The sequence below is a fragment of the Diadema setosum genome, chromosome 10 (genome assembly GCF_964275005.1).
Source record: "Diadema setosum chromosome 10, eeDiaSeto1, whole genome shotgun sequence".
NCBI classification, from domain to species: Eukaryota; Metazoa; Echinodermata; class Echinoidea; order Diadematoida; family Diadematidae; genus Diadema; species Diadema setosum.
In genome coordinates, this window is record NC_092694.1 from 29,536,688 (window position 1) to 29,558,293 (window position 21,606).

At 38.9% G+C, this 21,606-nt stretch overlaps 1 protein-coding gene across 1 annotated transcript in view; it reads left to right on the forward strand.

Moving 5' to 3' along the window:
• LOC140233927 (plectin-like) overlaps positions 1 to 21,606 on the forward strand; it is a 206,484-nt gene that overhangs the window by 136,944 nt on the left and 47,934 nt on the right. Inside the window, exons 6-10 of the mRNA XM_072314015.1 lie at positions 12,496 to 12,674; positions 14,239 to 14,354; positions 14,729 to 14,838; positions 18,324 to 18,404; positions 20,120 to 20,218. Of these exons, the coding sequence (XP_072170116.1) occupies positions 12,496 to 12,674; positions 14,239 to 14,354; positions 14,729 to 14,838; positions 18,324 to 18,404; positions 20,120 to 20,218 (585 nt within the window). The remainder of the gene's footprint in view (positions 1 to 12,495; positions 12,675 to 14,238; positions 14,355 to 14,728; positions 14,839 to 18,323; positions 18,405 to 20,119; positions 20,219 to 21,606) is intronic.

Sequence of the window (21,606 nt, forward strand, 5' to 3'; positions counted from 1 at the left end):
CATGAATATCACAAATATATATTTCTAGGGTAGAATTGAGGATAAATGCTGTAAAAGTGATCCAAAATGTCTATGGAATTATATCCATGTGTTGTGTTTACTGTTTGTGACTTATTGGAAAAGCCAGCCAGGGCCTTGCCACATTTGGTTGAATGGGCGTGTCACTCAATTCCCCCCATGATTGGAATATGCTGGTGGGCGTGTCACTCAATTCCTCCTGTGATTGGAAGAAGCTGGTGGGTGTGTCACTCAATCCCCCCTTGTCAGAGCTTGCCTGATATAGCAACAAATGATGTATGTGATATATCTCATGCAGTGCAAGCAAAGGAAAGAACTTGTTCATTGAAATTGCTAGTCTTTACTGGATATTTTGGTAATGAAGTGTCAACTGACCAGTAAAAAAATAATATGTATAATGTAACCTCTAGTGTAGCTTAGTGTTGCAGAGTCCATATGTGAAAGATACATTATACACTTTTAAAAGAATAAACTATAAGGAGTGTTTAATGCTTGTGAATTCACTGGCATTATGTACCAACGATTCAAGCATCTGTATGTCTGCAAGCTAACATTTTTGTGTAGCTTGCATGTACACACTGGAGGTCATCGATTTCTATGCAACCATGGACACGTGCCTAAATCGCTGAATCTCGTACCGGTGTTTGATTTTTTTTTCATGAGTCACAGTGTGTGCATATGCTTATCAAGCGAGCACAGCACATCCCCCTCCATGGTGACAAATACATGTCAAGAAGTCCTGTTTTAATCCAGGGGTTGACGGAAAGATCAGATATCAGAAATGTTTAGGAGAGGATAGATATCGACTGTCCTTTTATGTCATATTATTTTTAGTGCTCGAGATGGAAATAGCATCTGATACATACAGGGTATACGAGTAGCATGATTAATCTGCCTAGACGGACATGGGGAACTGAGTGGAATTTGATTCACGCTCTCTGCATTGTTTCATCAAATAGATGATGACTCTACAAGCTCTGTGTTTCCATTTAATGTGCTGGTTAAAGAGTTGAATATATGTTGACTTGTGTTTTAATGAGCGTACAGATCCATTGTAGTGCCCCCCCCCCCCCCCCCCCCCCGCTGAACAGAATCCTGATTCATTTAGTTAATAGTATGATTGTCATTGGTACAATTTACAAGCTGACAGTCTTTCTATAGACAGTAGAAATGAATAAATTAGGGCACATACGTAGAGTAGAAATTGAATCTGATTTGATACATTTGCAGTCTGTTTGCTTTGCTTGAGGAGAATCTGTGCCTCCGATTTGCTGCGTGTGAAGAATTGTCACATGACGTTCATTCGGTGGAGTTTTTCTCTCGTGCTGTTGAGGCCGAGAGGAGGGTGGATCGAACCTCTCAGAATAGGGGAGCTCGTCGACTGCGAAGAATCTTTGATACTCTCCATCACAAGCACTGTCTCGATGTAGCCATTTATCGGAAGACTCCCATTCAAATGTTATGGGTCAAACTTGATATGTGTGCCAGCAAGAGACATCATATCACAAGTTGTAAAATGTTCATAATATTATAATGTACTGCATTGTAGTAGATAGTGTTGTGGCTTTCTGTAATGGTAAGATATATATGAGGAAGTCTTTCCTTGACTCTATGTGTACACATGAAATTAGCCAAATCAATGAGTGGCAATGTGTGGTGTGTTTCTGTGTGTCTCAGACTGGTGCCTTATCTCTTCGTATAGCTGACAGTGGAACAACATGTAAATAGATGGACACCGATTGCCAGGAGATATGTTTGTTTACCTTTCCGTTCCCAGTGTTTGTTTCATGGATAATCAAACACCCCTCAAACATTGTGGCTCATGTGGTATACATCTCTTATTGATTTGGGGGTGCAGGCATTTCCGAACTAACAGAGATTCCCTCGCTTGTGTTTCTGTGGCTCTATGTGCCTGAAGTTGGCTCTATACTTCGCCTTGCCATTGGTTCAAATAGAGCACATGAACTCATGGGGTGTAGGCACTGTTTATAAGCCACCTAATAACATTCCTGACACCCAAGGCCGCTGGATTGCCCATAATCATATCTGAGGCTAATTAAGTGCCTGTCTGCAATCATATTCAGATAAAACCAATCAATTCTTGTGTGCTGTGCCTTGCTATTAGGTATGAGTGTGAGTGAGATTGAAGCTTCTGTTGCATGCACTATAATGTGCACCATCTTCTTTCCCCAGGGTATGCACTTTAAGTTTCTTGTTGTTGTCATGCTTTTCAAGCCAGGACAAAATCTATTTCGGAATTGCAGTACCGTAAATGCACAAATTTTCGCGATACATTGATTTTTGCTCATTTCGCGCTACTTTTCGCTAATGCGAATTCTAAAACCCGCGAAAACATCTCCACAATTTTCTCTGCAAATTGCAGATGGGTTGACAATCGTGCAGCACGAATTCCAGAACCCGCGAATGCGTTTTTGAGCTGCTGGGTGCGAAAATAGAACATTTACGGTATTTACTGCCTTGTCCTTCATAAGGCCACATTTCAAGGCCCTACTGGCTCAGACTTGTGAAAGTCGATAGATCATCCCCCGTAGCGCAAAAGATTAACGTAGATTTGATGCAATAATCAGAGGTTGAAACAAAAATATCAAAATCAAACAAAGACGTGCAGGTATTTGTTATTGAATAAGAATGTGGTATTCGTTTCTTGTATTAGCACCTTTTTATAACGTCGCTGAATTACAAGAGCAATAGATCAGCTGTTAGCTCAATGCTGTGAAGATTCCACACTTCCTGAATATTGCTAGGAGGAGTTGATCCGCTATGTACGCATGCAATGTTCTCTGTCCTTCACAAGATGTCAACACTGTCACATTTTGCTACGTCCAGAGCTGCTTTCTGGGAATGGATTTAGGTTCATCCCTCCCACAGTTCACTGTACTACTCTTTTTACATGTCTCTCCCTTTCCCTCCTTTTTCCTTCTTCTACCCTTCTCTCATCTCTGTGTATATATTTCCTCTCTGCCTCCTTCCATCTCTCTCCTTTCTCTTTCTATCTCTCTCTAGCTTTTTCTATATTCCCAGTATAACTCAATCTTTCCCCTCCCTTCTCCCTCTCTTTCCCTCCCTTCTGTGTCTTCTGAGCTCTGTCGTCATGGTATATTTATATCCCCTTTCTATCTCTCTCTTTTTTGCTTTATATCCTTTCCTAATATCTCTCTCTTTCATATATATTCCCTCTATATCTCCCCCTCTCTCACCCTGTCCCACTTCCTCTCCTCTTGCTCTATCCTCTCCTTTTCCAACTGTTGTCTGAAGTGGTATACATATATCCCCTCTTTATATTATATATCTCTCCTTTTCATATTTCCCTCTCTATCTCCCCCTTCTCTGCCCTCTCTTGCTCCCTCCACCCCCATCCTATGTATCTGGTCTTGGTATATATCTCCTCCTTATATATTTCTCCTTTTCATATATCCATCTCCCTCTGCCCCTCCTTTGTCCTCTCTTGCTCCCTGCACCCCATCCCATCTCTGTGGTCTTGGAATATATCTCCTTCCTATATTTCTCTCCTCATCTATCTACCTTCTTTCTCCCTTCCCTCACCCTCTCCTCATCCTTCTTCTCTCTCTCGCTCCCATTTTATCTCAACCTCTCTTCTCTACTCTTCTCTCTCACTCACCCCATGCCACTCACACCTGAGACATATGATGAGAGAAGAATTGATCAGTGTGAATACCAATGCCTTTGCCTGTGTGAAACAGAAGTGATGTGAAACACTTTATTTTTCACTTCTTGGTACTTCTTGTCCCTAGCCAGAGGTGGTAAAAGTGCCCCCATGATATTATTATCTTCCATATGGTTCACTCCTTTCTCTTGCCAATCTCTTGCCAATTGAACAGTAATTATTTGATTGGGACTGATGTGAGTGTAGATGTAGATTGTGTGCATCTTGGCATATCTCTGTGACTGTCTGGGAATTCAGCTGGTAATAAGGTAATAATCTTGTTGCTGGTCATATCATGTTTAATCAGTCATTTTGTCTCCTGGGCAACATAATAAAAAGGATATTAGCTCCCTCAAAATGAATGTGTTCATCTCTAGCCCACACCTGTGCTTGAATTTCTCTCCAAGTTCCACATGAATTCTTCTCATTGTAGGTAAATAAAACTCTGGCCCTTAAGTTGGAGTATAATTACAAGAAAACAACAGAAAATTGTATATTAAATCTAACCTTTGATTTCACTTGTGTTTAAAAACAAAGAATGGTATGACTGGTATACAGTGGTTACGGCAGATACACATATGGGGAATGTATGACTAAATGTCATTTTGAATTTAAGCACGAAAGTGAAAGATGAGTAATCTTCATTCAATTTTGTTGTAGATTTCGGTGAGGATGGGCATGAAACGCATTGTTGTGGGACAATGGGCCGTGCAGGGTTTGTCTGCATCATGAATGCCTATAGGGAGACAAGTGAAAGAATAGCTATGCATGCAAAGATGGCTGCCAAAGAAAACAGCATCGGTAATGACTTCACACTTAACTGCTAGAGTGACTTGTCCCGCGACGCTGTCCGCTACTCACACTTTGCTGACATTTTCCCTCTGCACTCTCTGCTTTCATCCTGCCCCCCCCCATGGTGTTATATCCAGAGCCTGTTTAAAGCTATAGGTCACCAGCGCTTCAGTATTTTCAAGCATATTTAGCTTGCTTTTCATCACTTGAAACATATCAAAAGAAATATGTAACATATGTGCAGATGAGGTTCAGAAAAGAAAATCAGTACTTTCCAAAAATTTTGGCTCTCAAATAGTGTGAAGTTACCATTATTTTTTTTGATAGAAGCTACTTTTAATGTTTCACTGATGGGCAAAACTGGGTGGTGTTGATGAAGAGGGGTATGTTAGTTGGCCTGGGCTGGAGTTCTATGCTGAAATACTAGACCTGTGATTTGTTGATTCTGACCCTCAGGTTCCCTATGAAGAAGATCAAGTGAAGTGTGCCCAACCCTTGTGTACAAAAGTAGTACGGTATTGCTTAGTCTATTATCAGACATAGTTTTTTTTTTTTTGTTTGTTGCTCATGTGTTTGAGAAAAAAATTCAAGATTAACATGCACACAACAAATAATCTTTGGTTATCCATAGTGCTGGTAAAAAACAACACAAAACCCAAACAAACAAACAAAACAAGACAAAATATGTGGACCTGCTAATTTGCAGAGTTCTTGGATTTAAGTATTAAAAAAAAAGTGTGGTGAGGTTTTTGACTTTCTGTTTCTCTTTACACTGACATTTTTGGACTTACCCAGTTGTCATGACAATTGACAGGCCTATCCACCCTTGGTGTATTATCCATTTAAAGGAAAGAAGATGGGACGTTGATGATTTGTTCTTCTGTATTGTCATTTGACTGGGGAATGATGTCCTATCTTGCAGAACTTGAGTAGCCTGACTTCCAGACTTTTTCATTTTATTTTTCCATTTTACTGCCCACCTCCATATTCTTTGCACTTCTTGCTGCAAAATGTGTGAAAATAAGGATAATAAACTAGTGCATAACATCTAGTCTATGCAGAAGCACTAAGAAAAAAATAGAGCAAATATGGGAAGTTGTTATTAAAAAGGAATGAGGATATGTACCATGAAATGAAATACAGAGTAGGGAAGACAAGAAGAGAAGATACAGGGAGATGTATAGTTATGAGGAAAATGTCTGATAGCGTGAGCTTGATGAATAGGAAAAGTAAGGATAGAAAAGAGATATATAGAGAGACAGAGAGAAACATTATACAAATACATAAAAAATTTGGGTAGAAAAAGAGAGACACATATATATAGCGGTAGGTAGATAGATGGATAGAGAGAGAGACAAACATATGGGTAGAGAAAGAGATAGATAGATAGATGGAGAAATATAGGGAGAGAAACATATATATGAATATATTAAACATGTGGTAAGAGAAAGAGCTAGAGGAGAGAGGTGTAAGGAAAGAGAGAATGTACATTCGTCTTTCTTGATTTGTCTGTAACATTTCAGAGCTGTCCTAAGTGCTTGAGTGTAAACACATGGCCGGCTGATCTGAATAAATCAGCGTGTCGATCGTCTCCCGCCTAATAAATGTCCCATCACCAGTAGGGGGGAAGAAATGATGCCATATATAGTAAATCACTGGTCTGCCAAGAGCCAAATTATCATTTGCCAATGAAATATTCCAAACAGCAAACAGCATTCTTTCAAACAGTCATGTGGAAGGGTGGGTGTAGTCATCTGCCACCTGTTTTTTAAAAGAAGGAGATTTCCTCAAATTATTAATATTTTACACATTTACATGAAACAAATTTGTCAAAATCATAATATGTGCATGTAAGATGATGCAGTAATATCATTGTTTCTCAGCTTTGCCCTTTGATTATACATGAAATTATTGTTATTGTCAATATCAAAATGGTTATATCATTTTTTTTTTTTTTCAGAGAGCAATTATTTTTCATTCATTACCACACTGGAATAATCTATTACAAAATATGAAGTTTCCTTTATTTGTAAAGTCATTGCAGGAGAGGATATTATGTAATCAAAAGATTTGAAATTCAAGTTTAATATTTATTACTTTTTCCATTAAATTTCAAAGGAGAAGGAAGGAAAAATTGTACACCTTCTGAATAATACAAGGTAGCAAAACCTGTCCCTTTTTTAACGTACCACATTCAACAAGGCTGATGATCGTTGTACATAAGTTTCCTATGAAGTGGTATTGCAATAAGCAGGAAAAAAACAAACAAACAAACATTGCAGGGAGCCTAAATGTATGAAACCAGTATGTTATCATACTGCAGAGGTACAGGTATGTTCACCTGTAATCCCTTGAAAATTTGGATATCCTTCGCTGCTCAAAGTGAGCCTAATTAATGATAATTAAGTTTATAATTTCCTGTTAAATGTCATTTGTGGGGGAAGCTATGAAGATGTTGTGCTTGATTTAAACCACTCTTCATCACAGGCAGTTTAACGTAAATGACACTTGCCCTTTGATAATGAGGGAAAAAATTGGTATTTACCCTGCAAGCTCTTGCATACACCACCCTACCTGTCTGTTTTGTATTATGAATTCAGTTGCAATTTCAGGTCATGAATATATCACAGAATTTACGTGTGTAAAGCAATATCACAGATTCTCATATCGCTGTGGAAATTGTAAGCTCGCTGTGCTCATGTGACCTAGCCGTGGACTATTTTTAGTAGTTTGTAATTTTGCAGATGCCAGGCCAGGCACCTGCCACTCGCCCAAATCTGGGCAGGACTAGCTAGTAGCATGTCACTGTCCCCTCGAATAAGTTTCTGTTCGTACAAAATTGGCCTCCCCAGTATTTGGGAGCATAGTATTCTTTTGGATGAACTATACGTTGTGGATGAACAAATGTGATGGAAATTGGTTGCAAATATATATCTTGGAATGAAGACAGTACGTGAGATCAAGGAAATGATGATAAGGGGTTGCAATGATCATGATATGTCAATATAAATGTTAATATTCTACTGTCTATCTTTATCATTATTGTCATTGTCATTGATATATAATGATGATGTTGATTATGATTATTACTGTTATTGTTATTTTCAATTATGTTCATAAAAGATGATTTTGTGTCCATTTTTTGGGATTAAATCATTGCTACTTTTGTATCATCATTGCCATACATTGATAATAAGGGATAAAGGGTTGCAGAAATGGATTATACCAGAGGTAGAATTTGCAGTTGTTTACTGTATTTGAAGGAACCTGTAGATGATTTCCCCCGCATGGTTTATGTTCTTGTACCGATTTTGATTTAAGTGTTAAAAACCGAATCATGTATGTCGATTGTAGTAATGGGTTTCTGGCATTGCAGCTTTAGCATTTTGCTGAAAAAAAAAAAAAACCACCCATTAATTTATGAGAAATTTGATGTAAAATTGTGACCATATCATCACTTTGCTTTCACACTGTCCAAGTGGCGTTAGAAACAGAACAAGAAAGTGGCTGTCCTGAATTGCCTTGTACATGTAGGTGGGGGTTTTGTTGGCCACACGTGGGCTAAGTGCAATATATGCAGGAGGTATTCTATCTCATGTCATTAGCATCGTGCGAATATTGTGCTGTAGTCTTGTCCCAGACTCTCTGGATCTAGATTGTTATCTCAACAACATGCTTGTACAGGTTTATTTGTGGTGTGGCATAGTTGGGGACCCGATGCATGTGAAGATGTGATGGCAAAACCAAAGAACATGTCATTATTTCACTGCATATGTGGCTGTGTTGTAGAAGATTTAGAATGACAAACAAATGGTTATTTTGAAAACTGCAGTCTTTACTGTCCATTACAAAAAAAACAAACGAACTAAAAACATTTATAGTTGACCTGCATCACAATGTAAAAATATAATTTGTTCTTTGAATCATTTGCTCTTAAAGATGCTTATCTGGGTTTCATGAAACAATTTAAGTAATGACTATACTACTTTTGATCTCAAAATTTGTTTTGAGAGGCAACTACCTGCATTCATCTAATTTTCATTTTCCTCACCTGGTGCCTTGTGTCAAGGCTAGCTGTCTCCTGCATGCATGTGTGACATGACTTCAATTCACTGTGGCCTCCCCTCATTTCCCCTTGCTCCTGCCTGCGTTCATTTGTGATTCAGATGTTGATTGTGAGATGCTCGACTTTGACAGATATGGAGTGTTTTTTAGGGGGGCGGGATGGGGCGGGATGTGGCGGGGGAGAAGTGGGGAGGGAGAGAGGGTTACATGTGGATGGCATGTGTTGCCATGGCGACAAATTAGGTGTAAACAGTCGTCTGTCTGCGACCTCCATAAATAATTTATGCCCATGTCTCAATTGTACATACATATTCCATTCAGCCTTGACTGTGCGACAGTTACATGCTCATACAACATTGTTCGCATACACGCATTTGAAATGCGGATGCAGATGCCGTAGAAATAGCAAACGGAGGAACCTTAACCTTGTATGCATACCCAGGAGAGGTCCTGTGACATAGGGACTGGGAAGGGGTATGGGTATGCGCCTCATCGTTGTGACATCAGCCATGTACCCATGTACGTCAGGCTGTGATGTCTTTCTATCAGCACATTCGCGGATTAAGCTGGAGCACATGTCTTTCCTGAGGGTGTATGTTGTATGTAGGCCGACATACCTGTATGGTGTGTCATGTCAGAAGCCGCATTTGTTTGAAGGTATACATCTAGGTGTTATACGCATAGTTTGTCCCGTGATTTTACACTCTCCCTGGTAGGCATAATTCACAAGAAATTACAAAATTTACTCGTGTTTCACAGAGATATGGGTTGTTGTTCATATTCTATCTACACCCTGTGCTTCTTTTTTCTGAGCCCTATCTGTTGATCAGGTGTTCTTTTTTTTTTCAATTGTTTTCATAGTTTTCTACAGGAAATTTTGTATTATCTTTTTTCACCACATAATCAATTATGAAACAAAGTGGTTCTATTCCCGGATGAAGCTGTAGAAGCTTAGAGTGCCACTCTGGTGGCTTTTGACATATCCTGTGTGCTTGACAGAAAGCCACAGGGCTGGCTGCATTATCATCAACAATTTTCTCCTGTGGCTGAGATCATGGATTTCATAAGGCATAGGGTAAATCCACACAGCCTGATTAATGCTTTCACAATTTAATCCAGACTAGATTATAGCAGCTTGATACAGTATCAATGTAGTGATGTGGTTGCCAATATGGTGGCAGAAGTCTGATATATACATCCATATGTACATGTTTACATGTGTGTTCCTTTTATGAAACATATCATCAGCTATTTTGTTCATATATTCTGTTTATTATATGAACAAAAAAATGATTCCTGTATTGATAGATTACACTGGTAGCCACTGGATGCTGTCAGCATCTTCCTGTAAAGTAACAATAATGTCCTCAATAAGATTCGTGTATATTCTGGTAGGCTCCACCGCTGACAATGGACATGTTAATTCAAAAGGCAATAGAATATATCATCTTTATATGATACTATTAACCCCTCCACCCCAGACAAGGTCATAATGTGTATAAAAGGGATTTCCACTTGATTGCCCCCCTTTCGAAAGAAAAAGAAGAAAGGAAGAGAAGGAGGCATTGCCTCAGACAATTAGCGAGACGATGCGGGGAGGGCCCCCACAGGTATCGTCCTTGATGGCATCTTGGTAGACACGTGTAGCTCTGGGATGCGCATACCATTACCTCTTCCTCATCCTCCTCCTGCTCTCTTACCGACTCTCCCTCTCCCTCTTCCCCCCCCCTCCATCTTCCTCACTTTCCCCCTTTTTCTAAATTTCTCTGAGTACCTTCTCCTCAAATCACTGGCTCTCTTATGCATACATTTTTTCTCACACTTCATCAGTCTCATTTTTTTTTTCTCTGATTATGTCCTCCCTCCCTCTCTCATTGAGTTTCTTTGATTACCCCTCCATCTTCCTCATCCTTCAGTTTCCCCCCTTCCTCCCTCTTTACCTCTTGTACACATTTTTCTCTCCTTTGACCCTCTCTCCCTTTCTCTGATAACATCCTTCTCCTCCTCTCTCCCCTTCCCCTCCCTATCTCTCTCTCATGTACAATATGTTGTCCCTTTCCGCATCCCTCCCTTTCGTTTATCATCATCATCCTCCTCCTCCTCTTCCTCTTCTTTCTTCCACTTTCTCTTGCTCTCTCTCCCCCTCTCTTTGCCTTCCCCTGCGAATGACTCACACCGCGGTCCTCGCGATGTTGTTTCTCCCTCGGTCTGGGCACCCGGTCTGAGATCATATCGTATTTCGGGAGATGCGCGTCATCCGCCGCCATGGGAGGAATAGCTCGGAAGTCGTTCGGATGTGCAGGGATCTACCCAAGCTTGAATTATCTGTCTTGCTTTTCTTTACTTTTTTTTTTAAAAATTTAATTTCAGCTTTTATTCTTTGGGTAAAGGGGGGGGGGGGGTGTTTTGCTCGAGGGAACTCGACCTTCACAATGAATGAGAGTGCCTTTTCCTGCGCAGCTGTATAATTATAGCATGCACAATTCAGCTTAAAGTTTGAAGGGATTATCATATTAAATTGCACAATATGGAAATATCTTTTCACACCATCTGGATTCTTAGTATAGACACACCGGTTTTTACAAAATTGGTATATCTTTTATTTGTATTTTATTTTATTTCAACACATTTTGAGAGAATTGCAAGATCAGCAAGTGAATGCTGTTTCATATCAATATCCTGTATAATCCGTGTTAGTGTAGATATAAAAATCACATTTCATAAATATAGAAAACAAACAATAGTTACATTTATAGTACTTTTTAAACTAGTTTTGAACTGTTTTATCATGTGTTTGTTTTTGCATAGGATTTCGATTGTACTGTTGACTAGCTGTGTGAGTTATGTCATATTTAATTGTGAGTTACATTGTACATTGCTCCTGTTACATTCATTCACTGCATTCTTGGAGTGAATCGTAAAAGGATTAAAGAGAGAAGAGCTAAAACTCCTAGCACCAAGCAAGGACAGAATTAAAGTTTTAGGACAAGGAGCAAAAACTTGGGTCAACTTTTCGTGAACAGATCGCGCCTGATATGCATGGAGTGGACTAATCCTCTCAAATTCACTCTGTGCGTTCAGCGTGCACTATGGCAGTGGAGGATGAATGGGAGATATTTGCCAAGTAATCACTGTACTAATGCCTGTGTATCTGTCAGGCTTTATGTGAACTACAGTCTAAGAGGGAGAAAAAGACTTTTGTTTTGTTTTGTTTTGTTTTGTTTGTGAGGAACAACTGGCCACTGTCATAGGAATGTATGAATCTGTGTATGCCAAGTGGCTACTATCTCAGTGGGAGGGGGTTTGGAGAAAGGGGAATTATAATGGACAGCGGATATTTCATCCTGTACGAAAACATGCTGAATGCAGTTGTAAGCCAGTCTAGGCATTGATTATCTTTTATATTTCACTCGCTTATCTTGTGCCTAACTCAAGAGTTTTTGTTTTTTTGTAATTCTGTTTTGAAGCTGTGTGCAGCACATACACAATGGAGAAGCACATTGTGTAATGCAGTTGCATACAGCGTACATACAGCGTTCATGTATACACTCATATACAATATATAACACACATAGACACACACACACATATAGATAAATACACACACATACATATGTTATTCAAGCATTTAAAGCATGATAGTTGTACAAGTATAAGCGTGCTTGTGTGTGAGTTGTATTAACCTGTTCCATATTGAATTCTGAAATCCCCATAAACCTAATATACAGGCCACTAGGTTCCCATATGGAATGGGTTAAGTCGCATATCTTCTGTCTTTATCCACTACCAATGTATCAAAACATATTTGCATATTATATTAAACTATCAATTTTGAATGTATTGACACATATGTTCGAGATTAATAAAATGCTACTGGATTGACATTTTCATTCTACTAAGCATGTCTTCTCCATCTTGGTCTTCTTCGATTACAGATCTCTGAGGTCGTGGTCGAGTCCGATGGCGGGAGGGGTGGCCAGACCCTGCAGGCAAAGGAGGCCCTCAAGGTCTGGGCCCAGAGAACTACCAAGGACTACCCCGGAGTCCACATCACCGACTTTGGCAAGAGCTGGCGAGACGGTCTCGCCTTCAACGCCATCATCAATAGAAACAGGTGAGGGAATTTTGAAATCCCTCCCCTTTTGAACCCCTCAAAATCGAAAGTTAGAAAAAAAAATCTAAAATCTGGAATATTTGGAACATTCAACATACCCATTCCCAAAGTTCTGAGATTTTTAAAATCTATGTATTTTTCAAAATCATACCTACCATGTAAGGGGGGGGGGGTGGTGGTGGAATGGACACACCTTTCCACCCAAGCTTCCCTCCCCACTCCCTCTCCACCCTGGGTACTTTTATCCCTCCCAGTGTCTCACTCCAAACTCTTACTCAAAGTTGACACAACCCTGCCCTCTCCCCCTCCAACCACTCCCCCCCCCCCCCCCGAAAAAAAACCCTACAACAACAAAACAAAACAAAACAAAGGAACACATTGAACAATTTGCAGCTTTTTACAAGAGACAGATGACTGGTTTGAATAAGTCAGGGAAAGTAGAAGAATTCAGAATACAAAAATTCAGAAACAGGATAGAAAAAAATCTGTCTCATACATAAATTCCACTGAGCAGTTTTGTTCCTCGTGTGCCATTCACACACGCCGCTAGGGCAGTTATCATGAAAGTAAAAAAAAAAAGAAGAAAATCTTGCAGAATAATTTTCGTATCGTGATGCCAATCACAAGAGTTAACAATATTTCTCTTTTTTGTGGGTTCACACACAAGAATTAACGGTCTTCGCATCGCATCACAGAAATGAATTAACCCGTTGAGGACGGACTGATTTTGTTACAACACGCATTTCCCATAGACACCTGCCCGAGTATACTCGGGACTCGTCCTCAACGGGTTAAAGAACAAACATTCATTTCGGGAGTGTGAATGGGACCAATGACACGCTCTCATTACTGCAAAGTCAGAACAGATGATCTGATATTTAAGGTCGGGGCATAGGGATTACACACTCCAATTCTTCCTCACTGCATGGTTATGACTTTCCTGTGAATCTGTGGCAGCATTACACATGAGTAATAATGCACAGCATTTATCAGTTTGTGAAGTATTATTCTCCCTTCCTTTTCCTTTTTTTTTTTGGGGGGGGGGGAAGGGGAGAAACCAATTACAAAAAATTCTCAGTAACAGCTATTAAGTGCTATCATGAGATATATTCATCTGTGTATATATCTATTTTTTGTATATATCTTTTGATTAAGGAAGGGATTGTAATGACTATCAAGTGGGGGTACTGTGACATAGTGGATACGACTCCAGACTCCCGAACGGAGGACTGCGAGTTCGAACCCCGCCCAGTGCTTATGTCCTTGGACAAGATGTTTTATCCACAATGTCCCTCTCGACCCAGGTGTATAAATGGGTACCTGGCAATGCTAGGTAAAACAATGTCAACACTGAATAGGCTACCCTGGGTAAATAAGACATTATTATTATTGTTGTTGTTGTTGTTGTTGTTGTTGTTATTATTACTGTCATCATCATCATCATCATCATTATCATCATTATTATTATTATGTGGTGCAGCACATGAAGGGTTTATCAAAGGAAAGGATGAGATTTAAAGAAGAAAATTTGAAATTTTGACGTGTTTTCTTTGCATCCATCCAGGCCCGATCTGGTTGACTTTTCGTCCCTGAAGCCATCCCAGCACCGGGCCAACCTGGAAAGTGCCTTCAGCATCGCCGAGAAACACCTAGGAGTGACTCGTCTCCTCGACCCAGAAGGTAATTGAAAACTCCCCTATTCCTTGCTTTGGTACTGATCCATCCTGAATAGACTGTTTATCTATAGATTTATACCATGGAATGTTCCATGACGAAGAGAGGGGGTTGCTAGCTCTTTCAAAGGATCTGGCTCAGTTCATTACTGATTAGAAGTAAATGATAAATTCTCATATGCACATTTCACTTTTATCTTAGCAGTTAAGGGAGTTGACTCACTAACTACACCAGTATGCCTGTTTCTTGGTTCAAATGAGATATATCTCCTCCATTACCATAATCTAAAAGCATCAAAGAATGTAGCAATATTTATATTTTTCTGCTTTCCCTCTAAATATCGTCTTCAAACATTTTGCTTACCCCCCCCCCCCCTTTAGATGTGGATGTCCCCAAGCCAGATGAGAAGTCCATCATGACATATGTGTCATCTCTCTACAACGTCTTCCCACGAGTCCCCGAAAGCAGTACTTCATACTCCACCTCAGAGGTAAGGGGTCATGACCTTTGACATCATTACTGTTTAAAGGACAACATCACTGGCTTACACTCTTGTGACCTTTTAACTTTTCATGACCTCACAGGTTTTCTTGGAACGATCTTTATTGTTTATGTGTCCTGTCAAATTTGGTTGTTGGTTTTTCTTCTGTGGAAATTACTCTGTGTACACTAAGAGTCATCTTCGCTTTGTTGAAATTCTATGTTATCAGGCTGAACTTTGAATATCTTTGTACAATTGTACCTTATGACCTTGGGTGCATGAGTTATTCTCTTTGGTGAAATGCGACAAGCATGTTTGTGTGTTATCTTTTTCCCCCCTTTCTGTGACTCTTGAGTTTGAGTGAAAGTTGAAATGTATACCTCTTACTCACTAAGAGTGTTACTTTCTGTTTGTTTGTTGTAAAGTAAAAAAAGGGGAATCTGAATTTGCTCTGCCGGTAATTCAAAGCACAATTTGTATTCATCACAAAGAATTGGAAAGAGTGATGTTAGATGTCATCAGTGGGAAAATCAGTCCACTGTGTTGGAATGGGAGCCCAGAGCTCCAGATGCAATGACACAAAGCAGTTTTGTGATTGGTGCAAAGTTCATGTCTCCATCGACGACAAGATGAAAGGAGAAATTTGATTGGCTGATGACACCGTGATGTCACTCGAGGAACAAGCCTCCAACCAGATGGGCATTTTCAAGCAAGCACAGACTTTGGACAGCTAGAGTGTGCACTTTTATGTAATGACTCAACCAAAATCTTTGATGTGCGCGTACAAGTACGTTTTGGTTGTTTGTGGTATGTTTTACAAGTATGTGTTATCTTTTCTCATCAGCTGTAGTGCAAGAAAGGCTTCAAACCAAAAGACTTTGTCTGGACTTGAGGCCCTTCTAGCTCTCAACTGATTATTACTTGCTAATGTTCTGCAATTATTTTCAAAAAAAGAAAAAGAAAAAAGAGGGTGTCTTTAAGTTCTTAATTTCTTTCCCCTTTTCATTTTGACCCTTTCTTTTCCCCAAACCCCTCCTGACTCCCCACATGTTTCTTTCTTTGTCTTGGGCTGCGGTCAATTCTGCATATGCTACATATATTCGTACAACATCACTTCTTCACTACTCCATGATTTCTCGATTTTATTTTGTCTTGCACAATATCATCGGCTTATCTGTGCACTTTATGTTATTCATGCTGTGTTATGCTGTTAATTTGTATGGTTTTCTATGATACCCTGGTGTACATGTATGTTGTGTTGTTTTCTTTTGTTTAATGTATTTGTAATATTTTCCCCTACAAATTGCTTTGGTATTTCAATAACAATGCTTATTTGTATCCTTCCAAAATACATGTATGTCTCCTTGATTCTTCCCGGTTTGGGTCACGGGATATTCTTCCTTTTTATTTACCATCTGGTGTTATGACATTTCATTTCATTGACAAACTTACGTGGGAAAAAACAACAACAACATGAATATTGATCAAATTGTTGACTTTCATACACGGTATAAAAACCTGCTTAAACTTTTAATGCGAACACCTTTTTCCTGTTTCGCTAATGTTGAAACTGCAAAACTAAATTAAATAAACAGAGGAAAACGACTAAGATGCGAACTGAACGTGCCATCAAGACTTCTGTGTCCGTAAGTCAAATTCTGCACAAAACGTAAAAACATGCTTCTTTTTGTGGTAATACTAAAAGAATCATGCCAGGAATCGTACAATTTTAAGTGAACTGTTGAAATCACTCGGAAGAAAAGAACATCTTTAAACATTTATAAGTCGGGAACAAATTTAATACATCAATAAAAAAAAAAGGAATCATGTTTGCCTAAATATGAAAAGACTAAAAGGATGTATGAGATCAACAGAATTTAATATTGTGACGCAAAATGTCAAGAGGAGAAACTTGAACTGAAGGTGTAATTCATATGATTATCTGTTTCAGTCCTTATAATACTTCAAATCTCTCCGCCATGTTGTGTGGTGGTTTGTATATTTTTCTTATTTTCTCCGGGGAGGTGGGACTTACCTGTATTTCTCCTATAATTCTTATGGGACTGTGTTAATGTAATTGCTCATGTGCAATGTACTTGTTTTTGTCTTTAAATTGTATTAAATCAATGTGATCATATGAAGTGTAGGCATAAAGTTGACTTTACTGTTTCTATGATACATGTATGTGCCTTTTTTATTGTTTGTTTTTGTTTGTTGAAACATTTGCTGTATTCATTTTAGGCTTAATGTTGTTGCTCTGTTGGTCATATGTAACTGCTGTATAACAGATCTGCATATCGTTATGTTGCGAATTGCACATTTGTCTTGCATAGTGAGCCATAAGATGACTGTTTTTTTGTTGTTGTTGCCATTTAGTATTTTAACTACAAAGTCAGGTGGTTGCCACTATCATTAATTTCATTAAGACCATAATCATGATGCTGATTATTTTGGTCATCAACATTAGTGGAAGAGCCATTTTCATCTGGTGTTTTCTGCCAATTATTCATGATTGCTAATACTGCCAGTTTGATTGCCATTGCACTCTAACTATCATGATCATCATTGTCATTAGGGCCTTCCTTGTTTGCCCTTCATCATCATCACTGTCATTGTGTTGTCTTGTCGTCATCATCAACATCATCATCATCATCTAATCATCATCATCATCATCATCATCTACTCATCATCCTAATTTTCATCAACATCATCAACGTCGTGATGATGTTACCATTGAGTAATCATCAATATCCATTTTGTTGTCATGAATACCATCACGTTTTTATCATTGTTCTGCTATTAACAATCATCATTATCATTCATTTTATCGTCAAGACTACCATCATCATTGTCATCCGTTTTGTTGCCATGACTACCACTTCATTGTTATCGTCATTGTGAAAGTCTCCATCGTTATTGTCACCATTTTTGTTGTGGTAATGGTGTGCACGGTGTACCTATGTTTGTCGATGTATGGTATTGGTACATCAAAATCATGTCTTATTTTGTGCTCTCATCGCCATGCTGCTACCACCACCACCACCATCACCACCACCAGCCAACTGCCATATCATCACCATCGTCAATGTCACTGTTGTCAAAAGTCTCATCCTGCCATCATTATAACTGTCATTGTCATCGGTGTCTGTTGTCATTGTCATCCTGACCTGTGTGCGTCCTCGCATACATGTGCCATCCTATTTTTAGAACGTGGGTAGTGAGGTGCAGGTGCGATACCAGCTCCAATATATCATAGCCACGCCCATCTTGCCACTCCTTAGCACCATTGAAGAAGGGAGTCATACATGCATCTCTGTAATCTTCAAGGGAAAAGGATATGTACTAATAATGATACGTGTACATGTACATCATCATGGTGCTATTTAGAATCATAGCGATGCCTTCTCACTTGCCTGCTGGACTTTTTCCCTCCAAACATCTTCTCCGCCCCCCTCCCCACAAACACTGTGCCCCACCCCCGTTTGGTCCCTTAGCCCCGCGTGGAGTCGAGACCAAGTTCAGTCGCTTCTTCTTCGTCATCTCGCGTTGAGGCCCCAATCACCGCAGAGCTCAAAGTAAGTTGGTCCTGATCCGGTGTTGTCATTGTCTTGCTTTTTCATTTCAAACTCTTTAAAAGAAAGAAAGAAAGAAAAAAAAAAAGAAAATCAAACATTGCCATCCCTTGGGAATGAGGCATGTATAAAGCTTTGAGAATGATTCAAATTCAGCATCTTGTTTGCATGTGTATTTGAAAACATTTTGCTCCTTCCCTATTACCCCCTGAGAATGACCGGAAAGGTCTGTCATATAAAAACCATGTCTTTTCATGACACATACATTTCAATCAGCAAGGAATTTTCATTCTGTCTCACAGCATTTCATACAAACTTTTTCATGTTTTCCCCCCACTTATTGTCAGAGGAGAAACAACTATTAAAACATTTTGTTTTCCTCTTGAAGCTGCTTTTTCAACAAACTTGAAGGACACAAACATGCAAGAGAGAAAAGAAACATGCTCATTTAAAGTTTGCATGTATAAGCATCTAAACTCATAATCTCATTCCCTGATCTGTAAATGTGTTTGTTAAAATTGCCATTCCTTCAAATGGCGGCAGGAAGGCTATGGTGGATGTAAATGTGAAATACAGAATGAACCTTATCACTGGTTAATGTAGTAATCTTCATTTCTGAAGAAATTTAAGACTTTACTTCCATTTGTTGTACCCACTTATGAATTAAAGTGATGATGTGTTTGCTGTGTGTGTTGATGGGTAAAACAGAGTGTAACATACATGTGCGGTTTTTGTTATTTTGCTGGCAAATATATGTTCTTTTTACATGTTTTAGCATCTTGTTTTCTTGTGTTAAAAAAACAAAAACAAAAACAAGAATTAAGCATCAACTCATAGTTGCTGTATGGTTTTTTTTTCTCTGAAAAGTTTGTCATTTACCCCACCCCAAAGTTATGTGTTTGAACAAAGCTGAAATTTTGCTGAAAGAAAAAATCAGTGTGTGCATAAAAAAAAAACAACAACAAAAAAGTCAAGGCATAGAGCTCTGTTTTGCACCCAGAAACATTATGTCTAACTTTGCAGGATGAATAATAGGGACTTTCCAGCTTGTCTTTCAGAGATTTCAAAAGCAGTTCCTGCCTGAATGCTTCCTTGCCTGTAATTTTCTTTGTTTTCAAAAGTGTCTTTCGAATGGTTCCTCTTAAATATTCCTAATTTCTTCTACTGTTCTATTAAATTAGATGCTTACATGGCACTATACATATCTTGTAATATATCGAAAAAGATACAAACGCTGTTTTTCCCTTGTCCTATCAATGATCATTAAGCTGAATTAGGAGAAATGATAATTCTACCTTCAAGTGTAATGCTGCTAGAATATGTGCATAAATGCTTTGTGTCCTTTAAAATGCATTTGCTTGTCAAAATGAATGCCTGCTTCCAGAATGTCAATGTTTTGTTTGATTATGCTCCTTCTCTATCTACTGTCATTTTCTTCCTCCTGTATACTCTGTCTTTTCTACTGTCACTTCAACTCCTATTTTCCTTCCACTCTGTTCCTTGTTTGTCTGTCTGTCTGTTTCTACACCTTTTGCTCTTTTTCTTAAAAAAAAAAAAAATTGCAAAAAAAATTTTCCTTCTCTGGCATGGTCTCCTTTTTTCTCTTATATTCATTTTCTTTCTGTCATTATTTCTTTTCCAATCCATGATTCTTCTGCCTGTCTTTCCCTCCTCCTTGCATTACCTTTTTTTTTATTTTGCCCCGTGTGCTTTGCTAGACTAAGGTGGAGTCTGCTCCCATTGTATTCCCCACCAACGGCCAGGCCCCAGGCCTGGGCCCGGGCCAAGTTGAGTCTCCGGTCACTGTGGAGATCAAAGTAAGTTCGATCATAGTACGTGGCAGAAACCTTTTTGACCAGAGCCCCGTGTCACCCCGCCCCCGTACACACGTTTCTCAGTGAACCATTTGTGTGCTTGAAGTGCCGATGAGCACAAAAACCCCCACAGCATTGCACACAATGTCAAGGGTTAATCTGCCATTCTTTAAGGCTTTGAATGTCACCCAGAGCCTCCCACTACATCACTGGTTTAAGCCATCTCCTTTTGGGACCTGTGGATAGTCTATGGAGATTTCAGAATCTGGGTAGGGAATGGGTTACATAACGATACCACCCACCTACACGTACAATTTGCATCCATGAACCCCCCCCCCCTTCCCCATCCTAATTTAAAAGTGTGAAGTATCCCAGCATCCTTTATAGTCTTTTAGTACTAGGTAGATGACATTATGGTCCTAGTAACTCTGTCAAACTGACCCATTCCATCCCCTGAACCCCCCTCCCCCCCGCCACGAAATGATAATGTCCATTAGCCCCATGCATGTTCAGACACCACTTGAATTAACGACATTATGCATGTCACTTTTCTGTTGAGACAGAAGGACCTTAAAGCACAATTCCACATTGTAAAAATGTTAACTTCAAAACAGAAAGTGAAATCTGACAAACTTCATGGTAGAAGCTTCATGAAAAATCATATCAAAAGACCGTTATGGAATTTAACACCGTCACACATTTATCTTTCTTTAAGAATCATTGATATTAGTACAATAGCTTAACGACACATGCAAATTTGATAAGTTGATGATGTCATGACTTCATAAATCTCCTTTGTACATAAACACAAATCTTGAAAGTAACAATAACACTTATTTTTAAAACATAAAATTAGAAAGCAAAAAAATTGTGTCTTTGGATTAAATGTTTGTTATATTGCAATAACCTGAGAATTTTTACTTTAAGGCTGAAAAATGAAGAATTCACAGTTGCTCTTAAAATAATCACTCACAGACATAATTTTGATAATTGTTTGTGCAAAACTTAATGGTTGAGTTGTGAGTTTTAGATGCTCTAACCTTGGCCAATTTGTAGATATGTGGTTTTTAACAATGTCAGTATTTGGTGAAAACATTTTGAAACTTTGTAAAACTTTTTGCAATTATTCTTCATATCTTAGATAATGTTTGTCTTTTGATGAAATTTATACAGTCTGTCATGTACTAAATTGTGCTTTATTCTATTTATTTATTTTATTTATGAATTCCTTATTGAGCATGTTGTGGAATTGAACTTTAAGGACCTTCTGCCTCTCAGCCTGTGACCGTACAGAAGTGTGACAGTCTTTGGTAGCCTTTTTTGTTGTCATGACAACAGTCATCTTTGTATCACGCTAATATGTAGATTATTTCCACCGTCATTGCTGCAGT